Genomic DNA, 22998 nt, shown 5'->3' on the forward strand with positions numbered 1-22998 from the left:
CTAGGCCTATAATGTGTAACCTTCTTGGAACCTGGGTATAAAATAAGATTGCATTGAGGTCTTGGCAGCCAAAAGATGGCCAGGCACAAGGACATTCAGCAAGAGCAGAAATGAGACCTACATGAGCTCCACATATATATGTGAGCACTGGGAGACATTGTCAGCTTGGTTCATAGGAGCCAAGACATCCCCCTGACCTTCAGCTGATGCCTCATTAGCAACTGAATCCCATTAAGCAGCGTTGTGTCCACCACTTTTAAATCCAGATATACAATAAACAATAATGTACATACGTATGCATGCCTATGTCCAGATGTGGATTTAAATCCACATAAATACATATGCATACAGAGCACCTATTAAGTTTATCCGCTGCATATTAAACAATACCAGGGTTGAACTGGAGATGGCAGTATGAACTGGAATCAGCAGTGGTTGAGAAGCAGTGTGCCAATGTGAGTGAAAGTACTGGAGGAGAGTTCATGGGATCCCGTACACAGCACTTTTCAGACATACCAAAGTCTGCATAAAATGCTGTAATCACATTCCAAAAACCTGTTTTCAACTAAAGTACACACAATCCTTAGTCACAATCCAGAGAATTGCAAATATGCTAAGAAACACTGAAATAAAAATTATGCTTAATTAATGATTTAATAGATGTATTTTTATTCAAAAAAAGATATTGCAGAAGTATGCAACTACAGACTTCTGAATAGTGTGCCCAAGCTGAAGTTTCTGTTCCCTATTCTAAAAGTGGGATATTACAGCATTACAGGAATAATTTTCTGCTTAAAGACAGTAATATTTAAAAACATGTCACCAGTACATATGAAGAAGAGTCAAATATGCCTTGAGCACCTCTTGTCAAAAAGCTTTAAAGAATTGTCTCCATTATTAACAAAATGTTGTCCATACCTATGGGTACTCTTCCTGAAAACAGGGCGCTGTATAATGTGTCAGAGTAGTTGGATGGGAAGGTAGAAAGCCTGCCTGAAAGTTGTTTTAAGATCTTTACTGACAAAAAATTCAATCAACCCACTGCCCTAATTGCAAGACAAGTAACAAAGTCCAGGTTAGAACTGGCTAAGTTAAGAATCAGATGTCAGTGCAAAGAGAGGGCAAAGGAAGGTGCAACTCAGAGCAGAATTTCAGTATTTTTGGGAAGTGTTCAAAATAATTTATTGCCAGAAAGAAAACCCCAACCAAATTCCAAAAAAAAAAAAAAAAAAATCCAAACCTGTTTTCTTTTGCTACTTTTTGGCCTAATTACATTTTTTCCCCTAAAAATGAGATGGGAATTTCACCCTGACTGTCAGCACACTTAGGCATCTAGGTGGGGAAGTGCCCCACCCCAAACATACACATTTGATAGAGCAAATTGTTTGGAGTTATTTTAAATCCATGGAAATATCCCCCAGGAGCATTTACGTATTTTTGCGAAATGGACACACGCATTCGTTGAGGGATTTTATTCAGCTTCTCTGTGAGAGGTGGCGGGGCAAGACACGTCAGTATTTGTACAAGATGGGACGTGCTTAGGATTCAAGAGGAATCATGCGAGCTGCCAGGCTGGCCCCTGGTCAGAAGGGAGCTCTCCACGAGTCAGAATCTGGCATCTGCAGCCACACATGTTCTGTACGTCACGGGAGGCTGTGGGAGAAACAGGGAGGCAGAGACAGATGGCAGAAAGCCCGGAGGGAACCAGCACTGCTTTCTCCCTTCCCTGCTGAGGTCGAGGAAAAGGACAAAAGCTCTGCTCCCCACATCCATGCCTTGGACTGAAGCCAAACAGTAAATCTACTTCTTTTTATTTTTTTTTTTTAAGTAGATGCATTTGTGGGAGATGTAGAAGATATGGCCTTTTTTCACTGATTGGTATCATGACCTTTTTCTTTTAAGGAAAAATATGTTCAGTGTGATCTTCAATTTAGTGAGTGTTGATATTGTATTTAATGAAAAGACATTTTAAAGTAAGGCAAAAGATCTCAACTCCTCCCATTTGAAATCTGCAATTAGCAGAGTGTAGCTTTTTTTTTCTCTAGCATTTGCAATATAGCATCTTTACCTGCTATGTATTGGTAGAAGCACAGATATTCACCGGCAATTACATTTCACTTAATCTCCAGAAATTCAGAGGACAGAAACAGAGCAGTCACAGTGCTGGATCATGTACAGGTAATTATAGCTGCTTGAGGCTGGCAGTGATTACAGAGGACAAAAACAGCTCTGCCTGTAGGCAGGAAGGGATTGAGCAAGCCATGGAAGCAGGTAGCATCTAAATGGCATGTCATTTACTCATATCACAGCTAGATTTGGCTCCCAAGCCAAATCTTGTTAAACCTTTGCAAAATCAAGGACCAAAATATCCTTTCGCCTTGTCTGATGCAATTATTTTCTCATTTGCTTGCTTGTCTTGCCTTTCCACCCCCATCTAGTATACCACTGCTGAGAAAACCTCCCTTATAGAGCCTCCTCTTCTTACCATTTCCACAGATGAAGGTCCCTATGAGCTTGTCTTTAAATTTAGGATACAGAACAATTGTCTGTCTTACATGTTGGCTTCGTCACATCCTACTTGCTTCCCTTCTTTGCTCTTCAGTTTTGCTTGATCTGGTCTTACTGGGTCACAGCCTTCTTTCTTCTGCACCCAGCAGTCATTCTTCAGATCCAAATACCTTCTTCACAGAATCCTTTAATTCAGTCCATCCTGCCTCCCCTTTTAGTAGTGATGCAATTACCGTACCACATTACATTTAAGAAAGCCTTGTCAACAACCCTGATGTAGTCTGTTAAGGAGAAAGAGAGTTTGGAAAGGAAAAATCATGATGGCCGTTTCTCAAGTCTTCTCAAGTCTCCTGGCTGCAAAAGTGATATTTTATAGCAAGCCCTTGTCTTTAAAATAATTTTGTTCAGTTAGAAGGACCTGACAGACCCTGCAGCATGTCTCAGGCCCAGTGTGGGCAGGTGATGGGTCCAGGAGAGAGAGAATGAAGCTTGCCACTAATACAGAGCCCAGGGCTGCCCAACAACCTAAAACAAGGCTTAGTGTTAATTGTTGTTGCCAAAGGCATATCTTGCATTGAAGTGGGATGCTCATATTCACTACCTGAAATAATTTCAAGAAGAAATTTTATGGAACATCATATCATAGAATTTGGATTGGAAGGGTCCTTAAACATAATCCAGTTCCAACCCACTGTCCCACCTTCCAGCAGATCAGGATGCTCAAAGCCCCTCTACAACTTGGCCTTGAACACTGCCAGGAAATGGGGCATCCACAACTTCTTTGGGCAACCTCTTCCAGTGCCTCACCACCCTCACAATAAAGAATTTCTTCCTAATATCTAATCTAATCACTAATTTTATTGATTTCACAGTAGGCCTTCCTTCCCCTCTTAATCTTTCCCCTCTTTTCTTCTACATTTTTCAAATAAAGCTCTTTGGCCAAACTCAGGCCTAGGTGAATTTTACTTTGTATATAAAAATTTTGTAGTTCGGCCTCCTTCTGATTGTGAAGAACACAGAAGGGTAAGGTGATGGAGTCACCTGGTTGAGATTTTCTTCCTTCTCCCACCTGCTACTGTTGGTAAGCACAATATAAAATTACTTTCTCCACTACAAATTACTGCTGGCTGGTAGCCCACCTATTATATCTTACCATGCAGCTCTGAATTTACTGCACAGCCAAGTGTGATTGGACAGCTTTAGCAGACACTGTCACAGATGTAGGAGTGAGGTGGGTGCCTGCAGCCCAGGAAACACTGACATTTCTCACATAGGCCACCCACTTGTTGAGAACAAGGTGTGTTTGTACTTCAAGCACCAGTGGATACCTGCAATCTCATTACTCAGTACATATCCCTGGCTCCATTTACTACCTCTTACTGAAATCTGCTATAGATACAGTATTACTCATTCCCTGATGGTTTCTTTCATGATACCTGTCCTGCGATCTCCATCACAGGACTGCCACATGATTGTAGCAAACCCATCAACTGCATGGAAAACCCACTGTTATAGATAACCCTGGAACCTCTTTTACCAGGTATGTTACTTTGTTGGTAACTTTCATGATTCCTAGAACAATAATCCTTGATTGTGACAGTGCCCCAATTGCATCTGCTACTGCCCTGTTTCTCAATGTTGTCATCACCTGTGTTTAGACACCAGGCACTGGGTTACCACTCTCTGTCAGCAGCTACAACCTGGGTAGCAACTTTACTATGTCTGAAAGGACCTTACCAGGAGGGTGAAGTATCAGGTAGCTGGATTTATTCCTTGGGAAATTATATACTGGCACACTTCATTTACGTTCAGGTGGAGTAACTCTGGCCACATCAACTGCTGGTAGGACTGCAAGGCACGCTGTTTCCAGCTGAAGGAGCTAAGGAGAGGTAGACAAGTTCTTAAAGGGAAGATGATAGCTCACTAAGTTTAGTCATGAACTGGAAAAAGACATGTACTAATTACTGATTAACAAATTCTGTTGCACCCAGAGAATCAGTCTTGCAGAAACCTTTTCCTTGCACCAAAGCCTTGGAACAAGAGCAGCACTTCAATTCTTTGTGAACACATGGCATTTATTTTCTTAGTAGCATCCTTCAGTAGCCTTTTGCAATTGAGCTGGCTCCTGGCACCAAGAACAGCTAAAGAACCTTTCATACTCAGTACACACCTACTCTTGAATGACTCACACTTTTCTGATACTATAGACATGATTCTGGCTAGCTTGGTGGAGGAGATCTGTCCCTGCACACATTGAGACATATGGAAAGTGCTTGCATGGATGTAACACCAGCTACCTCCAGTTTTCACCAGGTGAGATACACCTCAGAGCTTGTCAGCTGACCGATCATTGATTCCTTTCCCTTTCCATAGAAAAAAGGCAGGAAAGCAGCATATTAAATGCTTCCTAGTACAAAACAGGGTAGTGAATTTCAACTCCTCAGTTTTAACTGAGGAGTACCTACTGAAAAACAAACTGCCTGTTGTTGGCACAATATCCTAGATAAGAAGGATTCAGTTCATTGCCCTGAAAAGTTCCCAGCAGCCCATCTTTTCATGCCAAGATGCTCTCAGTTCAGAATCCATGTGTTGGCTGGTCCACATTATTAGGCTACGAAATGGTCTCGTTTTTTGTACACTCCCAGTACCTGCTTTGTCAGTAGAGAAGGATCACATCAGGCACACATACCTAGCAGTGGCTGGTTGGTTGGTCTTATCTCCTTAGTTCAGCATGGGTTTAAAAATTCCTAATAGCTGATGAAAATAATACTAAAGAATATTACTACAATCAAGATCAGATTCTAGCAAAAGGAAATCCAAGTACCAGCTTAACATCATGACAGCCTCCAGTATCATCAAGGCTGACATGAACAATACACAGAGAAAAACAAGCGTCTCAAAATGAGCAGAAAGCAAAAAGCAGGATGTAAGGAAATTACTTAAGAGTATTGGATTTCATGTAGAAATTGGAGTTGCAGTATTCAATCTTTATCCAAACAGCTACAGTCTGGGGGCACTCTTTAAATACCTAAAATATGTTGCAAAGAGAATGGGAAAAAAAATCTTCCTTTTTGCTCACAGCTAAGTTAAAAAAGGTCAAGATCTGGCAGATGGTAGATTTATCTTTTCCTACTATCTACCTTAATACTAGTAATACAAAACCTACAAGAACTCGGAGAAGAAAGATAATCTTTAGCAATTTATTTCAAAGCAGAAAATTCTATCCTGCCACATGCAGTCAAGATTCAACTGATGGTGCCACACTCGGGGAAAAAAACCCCAAGATAAGCTTTCGCATTTCCTTCAAGGATTTCTAACACCACTATTTTTCAGAAACTTTCCAATTGAATATTCAGCTTTGGAATCTGTAATCAAAACTGCTTTTTTGGCTAATTGTTTTTGCTACCTATTGTTCCTGTTGTTACAGTTAAGTTACAGACTTGCAAAGCTTACCAGTTTTACAGCATCTGAAAGCTGGTTTGACAATCACATGTCATGTAAAAGGGAAGAATAAAGCAGATTTTTCTTCCTCCTACTTAGTTTAAAACTGCTAATGGCTCCTGAAAGCTACTCTAGTGCTCATGCAGATATTAACCCTGTGTCACAGCAAAGTTGAAAATGTATATATTTTTAAAATCTGTTCCTATTTTGAATATTGATTTATTTAGCAATTACCTTGCTTCTTTTCACAGTCTGTTTCCCTAATTTCCAAATTATGTGGAAGTTATTACTGCATGGTTAGACCCAGGTCATTGTCCAAATAGCAGGTTATTAACAGAAGGGCCACCAGGGGATTTGGAGCAGCAGCCCCAGTTGTGCCTGCCGTAAGACAGATTGTGCCAGGACAGGGAGAACAGCTCAGTCAACACTTGCAGCACGTGTGGGCCCAGCACACAGGTGGGGAGCAGAGGCTGCAGCTCACAGGCACCATACAGTGCACTCTGGCTGTGAGTGCTGTGCCTGCCTCCATCAAACCCATGCTCCTGGGGCACAACTTTAATTGAACTGACCCTTTCCTCAGAGCTGCAGTATGAGGCTCCCTGTCACAGGCTGAATGGAAACACATAGCACCTTTCTTCCCTACAGAAAATCCTAGCTGATCACAGCCTTGTACCTTTTATCATCTTACTGACACATCTTGTGTTACAACTGGATGTGCTGCCTCACCTGGGAAAAGGCAGCATGACAGCATTCCAAATCCCAGGGCTAATCTGTAGGCCCCTTGCTGCATAGCTTCTGGCACCTTCACAGCAGAGCAACCACTTGAATGTTTTTGCCTTAGGGCATCTAACTTTTAGCACCCAGCCTCTGCAAGAGATGCAACACCACCACCCACCACCCCAGCAATCTGGCACAGCGGGCAAGGAGGCTGCTGGAGCTGGCACAAAGAAGCACTTGCCATCCACAGCAGTCCAAGAGAATGAAAAGTAACTATTTTTCCTGCCCTCAAGAGCTTGTGGCTGTAATTTTCAATTATGTTCATAAACACTTCATCTGCAAAAGAGGAGATAGACTCATTTTCTTTTAGCCAGTTAAAAGAACATTTATTCAGGGAAGCTGAGTCCCTTCTTTACCTCAAAGGGGGGACTAAAACTCAGTTCTCTGTGTTTGAAGGAAGTACCTTAGGTTCCAGATACACCACAAGCACACTACTGCACTGCAATGGACAAGGCCTCTGGGGGCAATTGTACTTCCTGAGAAAGAGCATGTTTTTCTGAACCCCTCTTCACAATGCTACTTGTCATTCACAGTGGTGTGGCAAAGCTGCAGTTCAGCCTTCTATATTATTATTTTAAAGTAAATTTTGAAATAATCTTGAAGGGTAACTCAAACTGAGTAGCATACTGGGAAGCTACTTACTAAAGGAAGTAGTCTCATTTCTTTCACTGATGCCTAGAACAGCTGTACTCAGTACACACTTGAAATTGAAAATTATTAAGCACATTTAAAGGCAAAACTGAAATTACTACAAATCATTATGGAGATATGGTGGTATCCTCCCAAACCATCCAACCAACTACAATATACCTACTTTAGTAGGTATATTTACAACCCATAAACTCGAAGTTGTTTCTGATCTGATGTTATTTCAAACTGCAGCTAGTCAGACAAAAAAGTCCCTAAATGCTCCTCTTGACTGAAGAGAACAAACCTGACAGATTTTCCCCTGCATAACTCTACTGATTTGCAAAGAAAAGATGCAGAGTAAAGTCTAAATATATCCTTTTAGACAATGATTATCACTCTGACCTTTTTTTTTCTGATGAGCACATGGTTAACATCATGCTGGGCAATACCTGTTACAGGTAAGCAAGTCACAGTAGCAGAGGAAAATATTGCTAACAAGAGAACCTACCAAATGTTAAACATTTATTTTCACAGAAGGAATAAATGCATATTCACAGTTCCTTTCTTTTAGCTGTAAAAGAAAAAAATGACCTTTTTGGTTAAAATCTGATGCAAATTTTCCCCTTTAAAAAAAAAAAGTTCAGAGTTGACACTGTCACACAAAAATTGACACTTCAAGGTTATGAACAAACTAAGTTTAATCTAAACCTAGGTTTACAATTGCATCAGATGAAGAACAGTTTCAGTCTTTCCAGTCAACAAATGCAGCAGAAGCTATGTCTGTGCCAGCAAGTAATTCAATAGGATAGGAGTGAATCCACAGAATGGTACAGTTGATGAAACCTCTATACCTACAGTATTTACAGTCTGGAAATGAGAGGCCCACTTTTGTCTGAAGCTCCAGACATCCTCAACACAGGTAGGTGTGGGTAGGTAGGTGGTGGTTTCGAGCTGCCTGAAAGAAACCACTGCTATGGACTCAGGTCACCATTCAGAGCTGGAAGGCACCTGGTGCACACACAGAGACCAGATCCCAGTTCTGAGTTCTCCAAAAGGAAGCGAACTCAAGAGCACCAAAACGGCTTTGACAGCCAAACCAGTCTGTGAGATGAGGGGATGAGAGAGATTTCCAAACTGCACAAACTACATTGCTGCCACAGAAGTGGCAGGAGATGTCCCCTAAAGAGAACATATCTCTTAGGATGTTCAGCCTCATACAATGCTTTTAACCCTGGCTGAATCACCATTTCCTAATGAACTGTGTTGCAATGTTCCCAGTGGAACCTGATGGCAGAACTGTTATCAGCATGTAGAGCAGTAAGCAGCAGTAGCAATGTAATCAAAATTACAATGATTTTAAAGTTTCATTCTACCCACAGTATGAATTTTAAGACAGACATACAAAAATGGGCTGCTCGGAAAACCTGAAAGCAGAATTGCCACTCCTGTTGCAGATGTTTGCAAAAAACAGCTGCTTACTTGCAGAAGTTAAAAACTCCTTAATACAAAGGGGCACTAAGATACATAAGATGTAATACACTTCAAAAACACAAGCATTTTACAAGTCCATTTTACAAGCCATAATGTCTATTACATCAAGATTCAACAATACAAAGCTTGTCTTTATATTTAAAAATAGAATATAAACAAATAGTAGTTCACATTAAGACAATTGCCACAGCAAAATTTCTCAAAGTGCTTTACCTACAGAAAATACCCTAAAGCCTACCAAGCAAGCTCTAAAATTCTCCAATTTAGAAGCGGTAGGGATAGAAACAAACAAAAAAAAAGTGCAAGTGACATCCAAAACTTTGCTAGAAATCAAGAACTCCAATTGTGCCATGTGCTTCAGCTGACAGGTCAGCTTCATCTGAGGAGTCATTACCCCTAAATATGATACAGCACACCATTTTGAAAAAGTAACAGAATGGTTGATTTACTTACAAATGGCTTTATTGAAGCTATAACTTAATAAATTTGATATTCAAGGTGTAAAGTTGTCTCACAGATTAAAAATTAACACAATAAGAAAAAACATAAGTAACACAGATTTACTTATGTTATCCAACTGGTAGACTTGAACCTGAAGGAAGCAATTCTTTCAAGATAAAGAATTAAGACTATCACAGGACTGAACAGAGAGAGAAATACAGTAATAGAGTACTTCACAGTAAAATACCTCTTTATTTGGAATATATTTAAAACTAGCTCTTTATTTCAGGTAAGAAAAATAGCATTCTGACTTTTAGTCAGTGCTGATTCTGATAATTTGCAACATTCTAAACAGCTAGAAAAGTTATTTGCATCGTTGTTGCCCATTAACAATTCCCCTAACTGTCCATTCACTGCCTTTTTTAACCTTGTTCTTAAATATGCTGGAAGAAATTCTTCAATAGTGTTTGTACTTAGATCTTGGTTAAGACTGACAGACTGACTTGACAGTGACTCAGCATTTGTTACTATCTCACAGGCAGCTTTTATGAGCTAATTTGAAAAGAACAACATGGCTCAGGAGCTGAACTACAAAGACAATTGAGAGGGCAACTATCCAGGAAGACTGTGGTAGAAAGAATCCCACTCTTCTACTATACAGTTTAGTACTGTAAAGTAGCAGCAGTTTCTTCTATAGAGCTTCTATACCTCTGTGTAAGAGAGCACTGAAGAACAGAATACTGGGATATTGCTATTAAAATTCAAACAACAAACTACTTCATATGTACATTTTTATACTCAGTACAAGTCTAGACTCTCTTGCTATGCCTTAACTTGAAAGTTTAAGGTAATTAGATCATGCTGTAAACAAAGACATAAAACATTTGTGTAAGCTTTACTGGTTTAGGAGTGTGCATAAACAACTGCCTTCTAAAAAATAAAAAGGCTGTTCAATTTTAATTTATGAGCATATAAGTAGGTAGCATATTGTAAAACAAGTTTTTATCCAATTTAAAATGAAATCTATACATTTCATGGAAGTGCTATATTGCATTTGTAATGAAGTCTGTGTTTTTAGATACCTGACATCCATTTTCAAAATGAGATAAACAGAGAAAGAATTTTCCAAACAAATGTATTCTTTTTTGGTCTTGGAATTTCTTCTATCCTCTGTAGCCAACATGAAACTAAATTACACCTGTTTAAAGTAGACTTCCATATGCAGAAGTTTTTTCAATGCAGGTGAAAACAATAATGATATTACAATCCCTAAACATACAAATTTGTGGTTGTTTCAAGCAGAATTTTCAAAACATTTAGCAACACCAAAAACAGGCTACATCAGGAAGCAATCTGATACTCAAATAAATAGAAAATTTGCGTTTTAATGTCACATTGAATTTTAGTACATTTCAATCCAAGAAAAAATAAACAGACATAGTAATGAGTACAGGATTATATATATTACAATATGCCTTGTTATAATACATTTGTAGCTTTATGATAAAAAAATCTGGAGGCAGATGGAGTTCGAGCTCATAATTATCAGAACAAAGCATTAAATGCATTTTTGGAGTAAGTACTTTTATTTAATTTCAAAACCTTTAAACAGCTTTAGACCTTGGCCTTTTCTTAAAAAAAAAAAATTAGCTACCATGGGGCTAGCAAGTATGTCTTCTAGGTTTAAATGATACAGAAAATGCTTTTCCCAATTTTACATACAATGAAATGACAGATGATTTCAAAAACAGCACCTATGGCAAACTCCACTTTCACTTTGACCTAGAAATGCATGTTACTGATCTCCACAAGGAATCCAGCAAATTCTGCAAGCTGTCCATTTCACATTAAAGCAAGAGGAAGGGTTATCATATGCAAAAATATTTTTCCCAACTGTTCTTAATGCGTAATTGAAAACTAAAGGCATGGTCTCTTCATTATAAAAAAATAAAGGTACAACAGAAACTCTAAAGGAAGATATTCAGCTATAGTGAAGTTGCAACCCTCTGAAAGGAAGGAAAAAGAAAAGAAGTCAATTAGCTAAGCTTTGTGCTCTAACCAAACTACTTACAGTGATTTTCAATGGCAAAAGCCCATGCTGACTGGGTGATTTGACAGTTCCAAATATTTTTTGTAATAATTTTTATTTGTATACAAGGACACTAAAATGATCCAGTCATGCAACGTTCACTTTAAGCATTCTGCATCTCTTTTCCAATTTTATAGCTAAGGATCTTGTTCCAGTCAATCTTGGTGCGGGTTACTGGCAACTGTCGACGTAAGGCCTTGAAAGTAGTGTCCGACATAGTCTGATAGTTCTCACTGATAGCAGTCTGCCAAACACAAAGTCATGCAAAACAGACACGTGAAAAACACATGTGTAGGATGCCACATCAACATTCTATGACTCAGTGGCCTGCTACTTCCTAAACAGGCCTAATAAAAACATGCTGAATTGAAATAATATTTAATGAAGAAGAGCTGCTAGATATAGATTGAGACTATGTAAAGAAAATTAGCGAGACATGTAAAAAACCTGGCCATAGCCAAGGTGCTTCAGCAAACCACAGTGTGGTTAATCAGCAGCATGAATAAAATGCTGATCAGTTAGCTCATATATCATTAATTCCAGACAGAAAAGTCTTCCACTGTTTTTCCTGTGGGGAAGCTGAAGTCAGTCCACAACATTATTTGAACTTGAATGCATACTATAGATACTTCAAAACTTTTTACTAAAGAGTATTTCTTTCAAACTGACAACACAGTGTCTGAAATTTACCTTATGTTCAAGGCCTGAATGAACATGTGTCCACTTCTGCACAGGGTATCTAGAACAGTTACACTTTTCTAACTTTGAATTGACTAACTGAAAGAGGTAATGCCTATAGTCATATTTAGCAAGGCTGTCTAACAGAGTAGCCTCTGAACAGAATTGGTACAAAAATTCCACTTAGGGAATGCACTAAAGCTTTATGACATCAGAATTGCTGATACTTAATCATGCAAGGAACTTTTCCGCTCTTAAAAGATTACTCCTGTTGTAATGTTAGGCAGGTGAGCACAACCACCAGAAGGTGTGAAAATGCAAGACAGAATTAGCAGCATGTAATCTATTTATATGGAACTGCATTACCTTGCTGGTTATAGAATACAAGCTTTGGTTAAGTATACGGTAATGCTATAAACATGAGTAAGAATACAGTATTTGTTTCAACATACCTGATATTCATTTTCTGCAGCCTCCACAATTTTTATAAATTCCTTCGCTGTCTGGGCTTCATTCTAGGAAAAAAGCATTTGAATTAGGTCTGACATTGGACCAGTTGGATTAGGTTTTTCCTATAGTTATGAGTGATGCCAGATAGACTCGATGAGAACACTTAACCATTCAGTGGCTAAACCAAAACTGACCATTCATCCAAAAGGCATATCTCATATGATGATGATGATGACAATGATGATTAGAAAAATAAAATCAAAGTGCAACAAGTATACAGAATGCCATAAAGGTCATTAAAATATTTTGATTAAGAATTCAATGGTGTGATAAAAAGACATACAGAACAGCATTTGGAAAAATTACAGTGCCCACCCAGGTCTCTAAAAACATGTGAAGTAGGGGTAACAACATGATCAATGCTACATTTCCAATACAAAGTCAAGAAAACTTCAAGAACATCTAACCCAGAAGTTATAGGAGAATATAAGCAAGAAATCAAGACAGATTTGTACACCACTAAACATTCTGAATCTGGAGACTAAGCTGAGGGAAACACTAGACTTTATGTATCTGGTATACCAAAATCATCCCCAAATACATCTTGCAAAAATGAGGGTGCAAATTTCATCATGACTGGTAAGGATGATGTCAGAAAAGAAACTGTTTAAGGATGCAAGTGTGTGTTTTTTTAAAAAATAAAACATGCCACATCGATCAATCTGAAGGTGTATTTGCTGAAGTGCTGAAAAGAAGTCTCCAGCAGGAAGTGAGGGTTCATAAATTTCCAAACTTCCAATTAGCATTGGAGACATTCCTAAGAGTGCTTTTGCAGAAGCTGTTGAAAGTTAGGAGTGTTCTTGTCCCATGTAATCCCTCATTGCTGCAAATGCAAAGACTTGGAGAAAACTCTGACAACTTCAACCATAACTGGTTCGAAGTTTCAGTGAAACTGCACCTAACAGCTGTGGAAGTGCTCTTGGACACAGCAGGAGACATGAAAGGAGGAGGCAGAGAGCAAGCAGATGAGCAAATGAAAAGGTTATGACTTTTCAGTGAACTGAGGAAATGCTTTCAAAGGCTCTGCTAATGAAGGGAAAAATTCAGAGGTATGAGGTCTTATTTGTCTCAGAGAAAAACAAGGGATAAGAAAATAATCTTCAGCAAAATTATTCACAGGTCTAGCAACAAGAGAACTCTTCATTTATTTCTGTTGTGCCTCCTAATGATTTTTAAATGGGTTCTTTGACAACTAACAACAAAGAGGAGTCATTGAGGGTCCTTTTAATCTACCTACCATTTCTTCTCTTGGAAATAAGAACTTGTACAGCCTCTGCCCTCACAGCCAAGGTTAAAAATGGGTAACCAGCAGCATACTTGCTTTTGTTTTAGCTAAGTTATGTAAAAGATGTTTTCCTACTCATTGGTCTGCTGCTGCTTTACTGAATTGCAAAGCAGGATTAAGCTTCTTCCCAACACTAAGTGAAGCAAAACCTACTGACAGGAGAACTGCAAGAGTTCCCTGAAGCAACTCTTATTTGAGTGAAACACTAAATAGATCCCCCTTTGCTCCAGGGAGTCAGAAGTAATATTATATCTACAGCTCCAGAAGTGTTATCAGTTGGCACCACATTCCCCATTTTTTCTGGTGCTATTGCAACTCAAAAGCCAACAAGCCTTGCTTTATATTAACAAACAATGTTCTTTATTGATGAATTGAGCTATTGAGCCAAACTGGCCACTGCTAGTCGTTATCATTAAAATACTTCTACTGTTCACTTTTACAATTTCTCTTTGCCAGCTTAACCTCAATGTCTTAAATTTTATTAAAAAACACTCCAACAGAAAATCTTGCCCTTTATAAATGCCATTATAGACATTATTTCAGAAGTAGGAGCTGTTCACGGTGGAACATTATCAATCCTTAAAAGATACAGCTGGTACTATTTCCAAACAATTTTTATTTCTATTATTTGCTCTTCATTAGTATAATAATCCATTTGGCAAGAAGTTGAAAAAAATTATGCTTTAAATAAGAAGTGTGTTATGGTTCTCAAGTTGAACCATCTCTGAAAGGGCTTTTTGTACAGAGCAAGACACTGACAGCACCAGTTACAGACAGAGAAAATGAAGGGAGAATACCCCTTGAAGAAGCTATTGCTTCTCAATTGGTACCATTTGTTTATTATTTTAGCATACTTGTCTTCTTCCAGTGAGCAAAAGAGACAATCTCCTAGAATGTACAACTAAAGTCAGTTGTTTTAACTCAAACCTCCTTCATATTCAAGAATTAATTCTATAGGTCATTCAGCAGACTGAATTTTAAACACAGCAGAAGTGCAGGAAGATTGACAAGCTAATTAAAGCTTTTAAATCAAATTAATGTAGCTTATATAAGTCACATGAATTGATCTTTTTTTTTTTTTTTAAGCTAGCTACTTGTTAGGTGGAAGTAGTAAATATTACATATAAAATATCTGTAAATTTGAACATTCATTCCCATACATGTAGAAGAACAAACTTTGCAAAACTTCTGAGCTTTTCAAAACCTTGCCTCTATTTTTAAATTAAAAAAAAAAATCACTTCAATATACCCACTAAGGTCCTTAAAGGTCACTTACAGACACTGTTAGAGAATCTTGTATGTCTTTATGGCTCACCAGCTGAACATTACCATCTTCATAATAGTGAACCTACGGAAAATTAAAGAACCTCATATCAAGTTTAGGAATCAACAACATGCAGGAAAATCAAAGTGTTGTGTTATTTATCATAGTAAGAAACCTATACAAATTAGTCAAAACCACATACAGAATGTTACAGAACAAAAGCAAACAGGAAGACCAAAACAATGTAGAATTTACTGGTTTTGAGGGGGAATACCGAACAGGCTAGTCTGGTAACATAATTTGACTTGATGTGCCTTAAGTAGTATTTCAAGCAAAGAAGTTTAGGTTTTGGCTAACATTATGAAGGTGACAAGACCTTATTTATGTGACCTTACTAGAAACTCTTGAAATGAACAGATTAGACCACTCTAAATGGTGAAGACATATATAAAATTATAACAGTTTGGGAAGGTATCAGGATACTGTTTCCCCAAATTGTCCCTGTTTTCTAGGCACAGTACAATGTTAAGCTTCCCTTTCTAGCTCTGTCTGGGTTTGATATTTTCCTCTATTAGATATGTCTCATAATAAATGCTGGTACTTATCTAGACAAAGCAGTTCCCAATGTTAGATAGCAAAGCAGAATGAAATTATTTATGCTTGAAATGCTGTATCTAAAGGACAGCTTCCTTGATTATTTTGCCAAACACTAAAACTCCATCCAAGCTAAATTTAGTACCTTTAAATACAGTTGGGATAGATATGAAAGGGTTTAGTTCCTAATAAAACAGCTGGCAAACTTAAAACACAGGAAGCATATATAAAACTACATATGATCATTAACAATAATTGATATTGAATCTATGCAGGTCATTGATATTTAAATAAGTATCTTTGAAGATTTTTTACAAGTTTGATAAAGTCATGATAGTCAACATAGCTGATGTTATGAGAGAATGAAACATTTGTGTCTCACCCTGTTAGACAACATAACACAGTTTTGAGATTAATACAAAACAGTATAATTTCCTATGCATTATGATCATATGTGCAAAAGACCCTCAACTTTATAAATAACAGAAAAACATGACACACAGTAAGACACACATAAGGAAAGTTTCCTATAGGAGTAAAACATTATTTCCCGTGATTCATCTTAAATTATTATTTTGCTTATTGTCAAATACTTGTTTTGGAACAAAAGGTATTAACCTAACCACAAAAGAAGTTTCTTTTCAAATTAAACATTGCTGGGTAAAACATCTGCCAGTCTTTTTCAATTCATTTCCTAAAAGATAAGAAGTGCTTACTCAGTGCACAATTCTAAGAACTCCCAACAAAGCAGAACCCAAAGAAATGTAAGTGCTCCCCCTTGTCCATCATGATTCTCTCCAGAGAGCCCAAACCTCCCATGCTCTGAGGCCAACACCAGCACAAACATCTTATCTGTGTAACTAAATCACATTCTTGGCAAACACTCAGACCTAAAAGCTTAGCAGAGATGGAGAGTCAAATCTAATTCTGGGATTCTAATTAAACAAAATACAAGGAGTAACTGTTCTGTACTATACCTCACTGCTGACATCCTTCTAGAATGCTAGGTCTGGGTTCAGAAGACTACAAGAAGGAGGATGTTTATGAACAGAACCTCTTGGAAAGGTTAACTAAGGAGGGATGAGAATAACAAATTATCTGAGAGATAAAATTAGTAACCAGTACACTTACCATTGCTTTCCATGCACAGTTGGAGCATGTTAAATGCCACAGGGACTTAGTTTTAGTAAAAGGCTATGCCTTTGCTTTTGCCCTTATATATAATTAAAGGAAATTAAACAGAGGAGATTGTGACAATTGAGAATCTCCGACATCAGAATTAACAGAATTTATGAAAAAAGAAAGAAATTGTGGAAGTGATCTTAAAAGTACAGAAGAATGCCTGAAGACAGCAGGTGATGCTGCAATTTCTCCCAACTTTTATTAATAAAAGATCTTATCAGAAACAGAGAAATAGTGTATTGCTGTCAAAGATTTTGCAAACAACACTGAAATTCCAGTACTCTAAAATTATACTAATGCTGTAGAGGCTTCACTTTCTAGAAAAATATTTTCCTCCTTAAACAGAAAAAATTAAAGTGATTTTTTTTTGTTTGTTTTGTGAGGTGAAGAGAGAGCATTCCCACATACATTGAAGAAATTGTATACAACTTCCAAAAATTTAAAACTGAGTTCAAAATTCCTTGGTGAAACAAGTAGTTACTACATAAGCAAAAAAGCAGAACTTTTCATCACTCTACAGAACACAGATTTTAATGAATATAAATAATGATTTGATTAATTATGTGAAATAGTACTAAAAGACAAAATCATCTGGTGCCCAAATGAAAAAGCTGAACCTGAATGAATTCCTCGTTCAGACTAATATTTTGGCTGCTGCCCTAACCTTTCCAAGAATTAGGTGGACACCTGCTTCCTTGTTCTGGAAAAACCTCTTAAGACATTAACCAAAAGTGCATACTGTGGAGAAAATGCCTGCTTTGTTGCAAGCTGGATTTAAGTGACAAAGAAGGCTTGAGAAGCCTACAAGTTACTTAAAGTGCTGCTTACCATGACTGCTGTGATCTGACAACATAATAATGGCGGTTCACATTTAGACTATCATTCCAAATGTTGGCACCAGCATGGGAAAGCAGATTCAGGGTCCCCTTGCTTGGGTGAATGTAAACACACCTACCACATCCTAAAATAACATCCTAGCCTCAGGCTAGAAAAACATTCCTTTGCATCTTCCTTCTGCCGTCATCACTGAGCAGTAAGGACAAGCAAAACTCATGGGGAAACAAAAGCAGCAAGAAAAAGAAACTTGACTCTGTTGTGTAATTAAAAAAAAAAAAAAAAAATCAACCCCCCCCCCAAAATGGTACTACACAGAAAGTCAGACTGCACTAGTCCCAGAAGTGTGTCAATAAACTGCTGCAATCCAGGAAGTCCAGTCTCCCTGCCTACCACATGACAGTCAGACTTCCGTTGGTCTTAGAACTTCTGCCTGCTTGGAATTCCTCCTTTCTGAATGCCCTAAAGCCAACTGGAAAGCCAAATTCTGAATGAAGAATACACAGATTCAAAAATTTCTGATCATGGAATTGGTGAAATGAAAGGTTTCCACCTTTCTGAACAATATGATAACATTAAAAAAAACTACAATCAGTTAAAATGAAAAAGAATTTCTACTTCAGAACAGGCCTACCCTCAGGAAGGGCTTGTCTCACTGAATTCAACAGGAAACCAAAGAGACGTATGCCTAGCTGAGGTGAATACGCATTCCTAAGTCCTCTGAATCATTACATTAAACACATATTTTATGTTTTTAAGGGTTAGATAAATATGCAAATTAAGTCACTAACACTTAAGTGAATCAGCATTGCTACCTTGCTTATTGTGTCCCCATTTTCCCTTAACATATTTGATATACTGGCCTGAGCCTCCTTTGATAATGACAGGAGACTTTATGGCTCAGGACACAGTTTGAGATAAGCATACCTGAATTTTCAAGATGCCAGCCACTTGAGTGGTTGAAGGGGTGATTGTAAACTTCCATTCTGACCTCCAACGGCCATTCCTTAAGAAAACAGTAAAACAGAAATTGGATGTCACCCCATTTGTTATGAAAAAAAATCCCAACATACAACTGATAGTCAAAGGAAACCAGAGAATGAAATTTGCAGTGCAAATACACATGCAGAAAATCTTCCCCTAAAGATTCAGCATCATAATCAGTCATTGACCAGAACAGAACTGTTTCCCAAAATATTTAACCTCAGTTTTTGATATGGACCAAGGAGATTTATTATTAAGGACCTTTTAACAGAAGACTTCACTTCTGAAAATACCTAAAGCCTCCAGTGTTCTTTCTCTCCTGTAGTATTAGTTAGGCACACACAATATTTTGTTTCTAGGACCTAGATGTTTTGCTAGATCAAGCAAAGCCACACTTCACCTCAGGCTATCAAAAACTTGAATGGAAGGAATAATAAAGTAGCAAGACTTTCTATGTTTAATTGTAACTAGGCCTTTCAGCTCTTCTAGCATTTCCCTTCCTGGACAACTATTTCCTTCAGTTTCCTTCCACAAATTCAGAATCCTTGCCAAAATGCCTAAAGGGAGTTTCAAACACCTGGAAAACAGTATGGGGAGTAGCTTCACCTGATTTCTTTCCTGTAAACTAGACATCATCTTATTTAGCCATGAGATGAGTGGATTAGAAGTTTAGTACTAGAGAGCTGAATTAACAAAGCACTGCCGCAGTCCATGATTTGTCTTGCGTTTGCACTTAAAGAAGGAAAGAAAGTTGATACTAGGTGTTCCAATGCTGCTAATGTTAGTTGTAAAATCCAGTGCATTCAACAAGGGGAGAGAAAGATATAAAATATTAAAATTAAGAGCCACTAACGAATCTATATAATGACACAGTAACAATGGTAACTCAGCTATAAAGGCATTGGTTATTATTTCAGACAATATCCAAATTATCACTGAAAACATAGACTAAGACAATTCAGAAGCTCACTGGCATTGCTAAGAAAACTGAAAGAATTGCCCAACTTAATGGCACTAATACTACTAGTAACCTTATAGACTGACCCACTGATTATGAGAAAGCTCATGTGCTGGATTATACCTCAGGTACAATTCTAGCTTTTGAATGCCAGGGATTCAATGGCTAGCTAACTGATTTGTTTGCTTCTCAGTCAGTCTGTGGTCCCTTGAAGTTAACATGACCACAGTTGTTTCTACTCTGGCACATCATTTTTGTCTTTAAGTTGCTACTAAAAAAAAAAAGAAAAAATTCAAGTTCAGAAGGATTTTTTCTGTAGGAAATGCTATAAGGTAAAAACAATACAACTTCTTTATTTAGCTTGGCTGACTTAGAATGTTTTGTAAGAGATTAACTTTCCTCTTTTTTCTTTAATAAGCCATCTACCCTACTATGTTGATAGTATTTCAAATAAACAGAAAGTATTTTTCTTTGGTATATACTTTGGTATATATTGATTTTTTATCACCCAACAAACTTACTCCCATAGTAGGATGACAGACTTGGAAATGCCTAAAAAGCTGGAACACCTTGGGAATAAGTATTGGCTGTGGCTTGGGCAGGATAACCAGCCCTACAGCTGGATAACAGAGGAATCTGGTTAACTTGGAATACATTCCTCCATCTCTAAATCTCCCAAAACAATATGCACTTATTACAACTTGCTAAGAACAAGCTACCCCTGAAAAACTCTTAAAAACATGGTCAATATTTACCCATGGATGCCCAATCATAACTTTATTAAAGAAAACTTTCAAGAAAGATTTTCTCCATCTATAAAAGGTTGCTGCATATCTGATCCTCTTCTTAAGACTATAAAATTAATTATTTGGAATATCAAAAACAATTCATACTTCCAAACTAAAAAGAAAACCAGTATTATTCAAGTTACTTCTAATATTGATGTAAAACATGCAGACTTAACTAGTCAAGTTAAAATTAGTAAGAAACAATATTTATTATCTATGCAAATTCAATAAAAATCAGCATACTGATACATACACATGCTGAAATTACTATGGAAATGTAAATCCACCTTCAGAATCAAAACCCAAAGACTTCTGTACTTCCATTCATTACCTGTGGGATTACTAAAATAAAGTGCAAGCAGATGCAAAATAGCAAACCAAATAGTAAAATACCTTTCTTCTGACAATTGCACATATAAGCTATCTTTAGGATATAATGTCCTTAACCTATTCCTGATACTGTGATGTTTTATGTCAACTCTGGCCAGTTTCCTGTATGGAGCTATCCAAAGTTCATTCCAGACTGTGGAAAACATTATTGAACCAAGTCCAGAGGAAAAAAAAAGAAAGCTGCAGTTTGTAAGATTTTGTTTCCTCCAAAATCACCTTTATCTGTCTAACCCCAAAACTGATCACTTAAGTCCCACCATAAAGTGATTTTTGGTCACTTTCCTTCTCTGAGAAATTCAAACTAGAAGGAACTGTTCTTATTCTGTCGATCAAAAAGGAAGGAAAACAAGCCAAAGAAACTGTATTAGGGAAGACAGCCACAAGCATTGGTGTCAGTGTGATAAACAGGAAAATTAATCACGTATGTCATTTGTGTAATATGGAATTTTGCAAAGTTCTACAAAGGAGATGCAGGTACACAGTCTGCCATTTTACTTACCACAAAGGAAGAGATTTCTACAGTTTTAGCAGAAAAACTTGGGAGTGGAGTGGAGGGAGAAGGATCCTAATCAAGATATGCATCCACCTTCTTCTCTGAACTCAGTATTATCAGTGTAATGGCACTTATTCAGTTTGCTGTATTTTACTGTCTGTGGATCCATACAGAACTTACCAAAAATTTTTTGCTTGAAACTGATGGCTCTCTATGCATGCAATAATGGTTTGCTGTCCATCAATCGTTTTACCATACACCTTAATGAGGAAAAAAAAAAGAAAGAAGCAAAAAAAAAACAGTCAAAGTTTGAGTAGACCTTGGTCAAACTGCTTAGATATCTGTTTCTACTATTGTTACATAAACTAAAATTTCGTTTTATAACCATTATGATTATACATAATATTCTGTTCATGAAACAATAAAGTATTTATTACAGTGCAGAAAATATCTAAGATTAAAAACCTGATGGCCAATCAACTAAATTTTATATATTGTGAACTCCTTTTCCTACCACTACAGGAATTCTAAGCCTGTAACAGTGACTACTGAGACAATAAACATTTATTACCAGCTGGGTTTCAAACACCAGTTATTCTACCAACTATATGACAATTTAAACCTGTACAGAATAGCAAAAAGGGTGGGTTTGGTCCTCTTTTCTGTTTTATCCCTACAAATCAAATACTACTAAAAATTATCTCAGCGGACATACAATCTGGTTTCCTTTTTTTCCTTTACAGGAACTGGAACTCATCTGACTGCCTGGGAATCCAATTCAACTTGTTAACTCAGCAGCTGATTTACTTTCCCCCCCACCCCCCAGTTAATTTTTCTGTCACATCAACATAAAGCACAGACCAGCTATCAATAGATCAGTTTGCTGACATTTAAATAATCATAGGGCTTGTAACAGCAAGCAAATACTATTTTAGTCCAGACTAAGAGGTTTTATTTTAAGAAGCTATCAGAACCACCAATTCTGGTAATAAGAATACAGCACTTGGATATAAAGGAGACATGATGGAACAAAACCAGTTTGCTTTACTAAGACAGTTTTGTCAGTAAATCAAGCCAAGGTAGCCATTTCTATTTTATGGAATTTTTCTCCCCTTCTAAGCAACCAGCCAGACAGCCAAGATCAGCAGCATCAACCTGCAGTAGTCCACAAAAATGTCTAAATGCATCAAGAAATTAAAATAAAAATGCTCAAATACAGAGGTAAATCTTCACTATGACCTGCAGTAACCACTTACTAATAATCCAACAGCTAAAACATTAAATTTCTGAAGCTTTCCGGCATTTCTCATGAACCCCCAACAGGAATAAATTCTTTACAGTCAAAACTGCCTATCTTTCTGGTTTACAAATAGCTCCCTTTTAAAATTTATATCTGTCTATATTGGTACAGTGATGATGTAATTTAGCACTTACTGTGCAGACACCATTTGGATAATGTTCCTTCACATATGCTTTCATTGCTGTTTCAACTGAACTTCTCCAGGACTCTATGGCATTTTCAACTTCATGGGGTCTAGGATCAGTAGCCTCCTTTCTTAAGTGATCAAATTTAAAAGAAATCTTGTTCTTGGGATCCAGAAATTTTCCATTTCCCAAATCACCATGTTCTGTTATCAAAACCTGCATTATAAAATTTAAAT

The 22998-nt window shown here is 37.4% G+C and overlaps 1 protein-coding gene across 2 annotated transcripts in view; it reads right to left on the bottom strand.

Annotated features, from left to right (window-relative positions):
• Nucleotides 1–8085: 8085 nt before the first annotated feature.
• CAPZA2 (capping actin protein of muscle Z-line subunit alpha 2) overlaps nucleotides 8086–22998 on the bottom strand; it is a gene marked incomplete at its 5' end in the record, with an annotated part of 32245 nt that continues 17332 nt past the window's right edge. For both annotated transcript variants that reach the window (XM_084206551.1, XM_084206550.1), the window contains 6 exons: nucleotides 8086–11621; nucleotides 12508–12570; nucleotides 15127–15198; nucleotides 18652–18730; nucleotides 21518–21597; nucleotides 22772–22978. In XM_084206551.1, coding sequence (XP_084062677.1) covers nucleotides 11481–11621; nucleotides 12508–12570; nucleotides 15127–15198; nucleotides 18652–18730; nucleotides 21518–21597; nucleotides 22772–22978 — 642 coding nt within the window. In that variant the 3' untranslated portion in view covers nucleotides 8086–11480. The remainder of the gene's footprint in view (nucleotides 11622–12507; nucleotides 12571–15126; nucleotides 15199–18651; nucleotides 18731–21517; nucleotides 21598–22771; nucleotides 22979–22998) is intronic.

The sequence above is a fragment of the Fringilla coelebs genome (genome assembly GCF_963513975.1).
Source record: "Fringilla coelebs genome assembly, chromosome: 5".
NCBI lineage: Eukaryota > Metazoa > Chordata > Aves > Passeriformes > Fringillidae > Fringilla > Fringilla coelebs.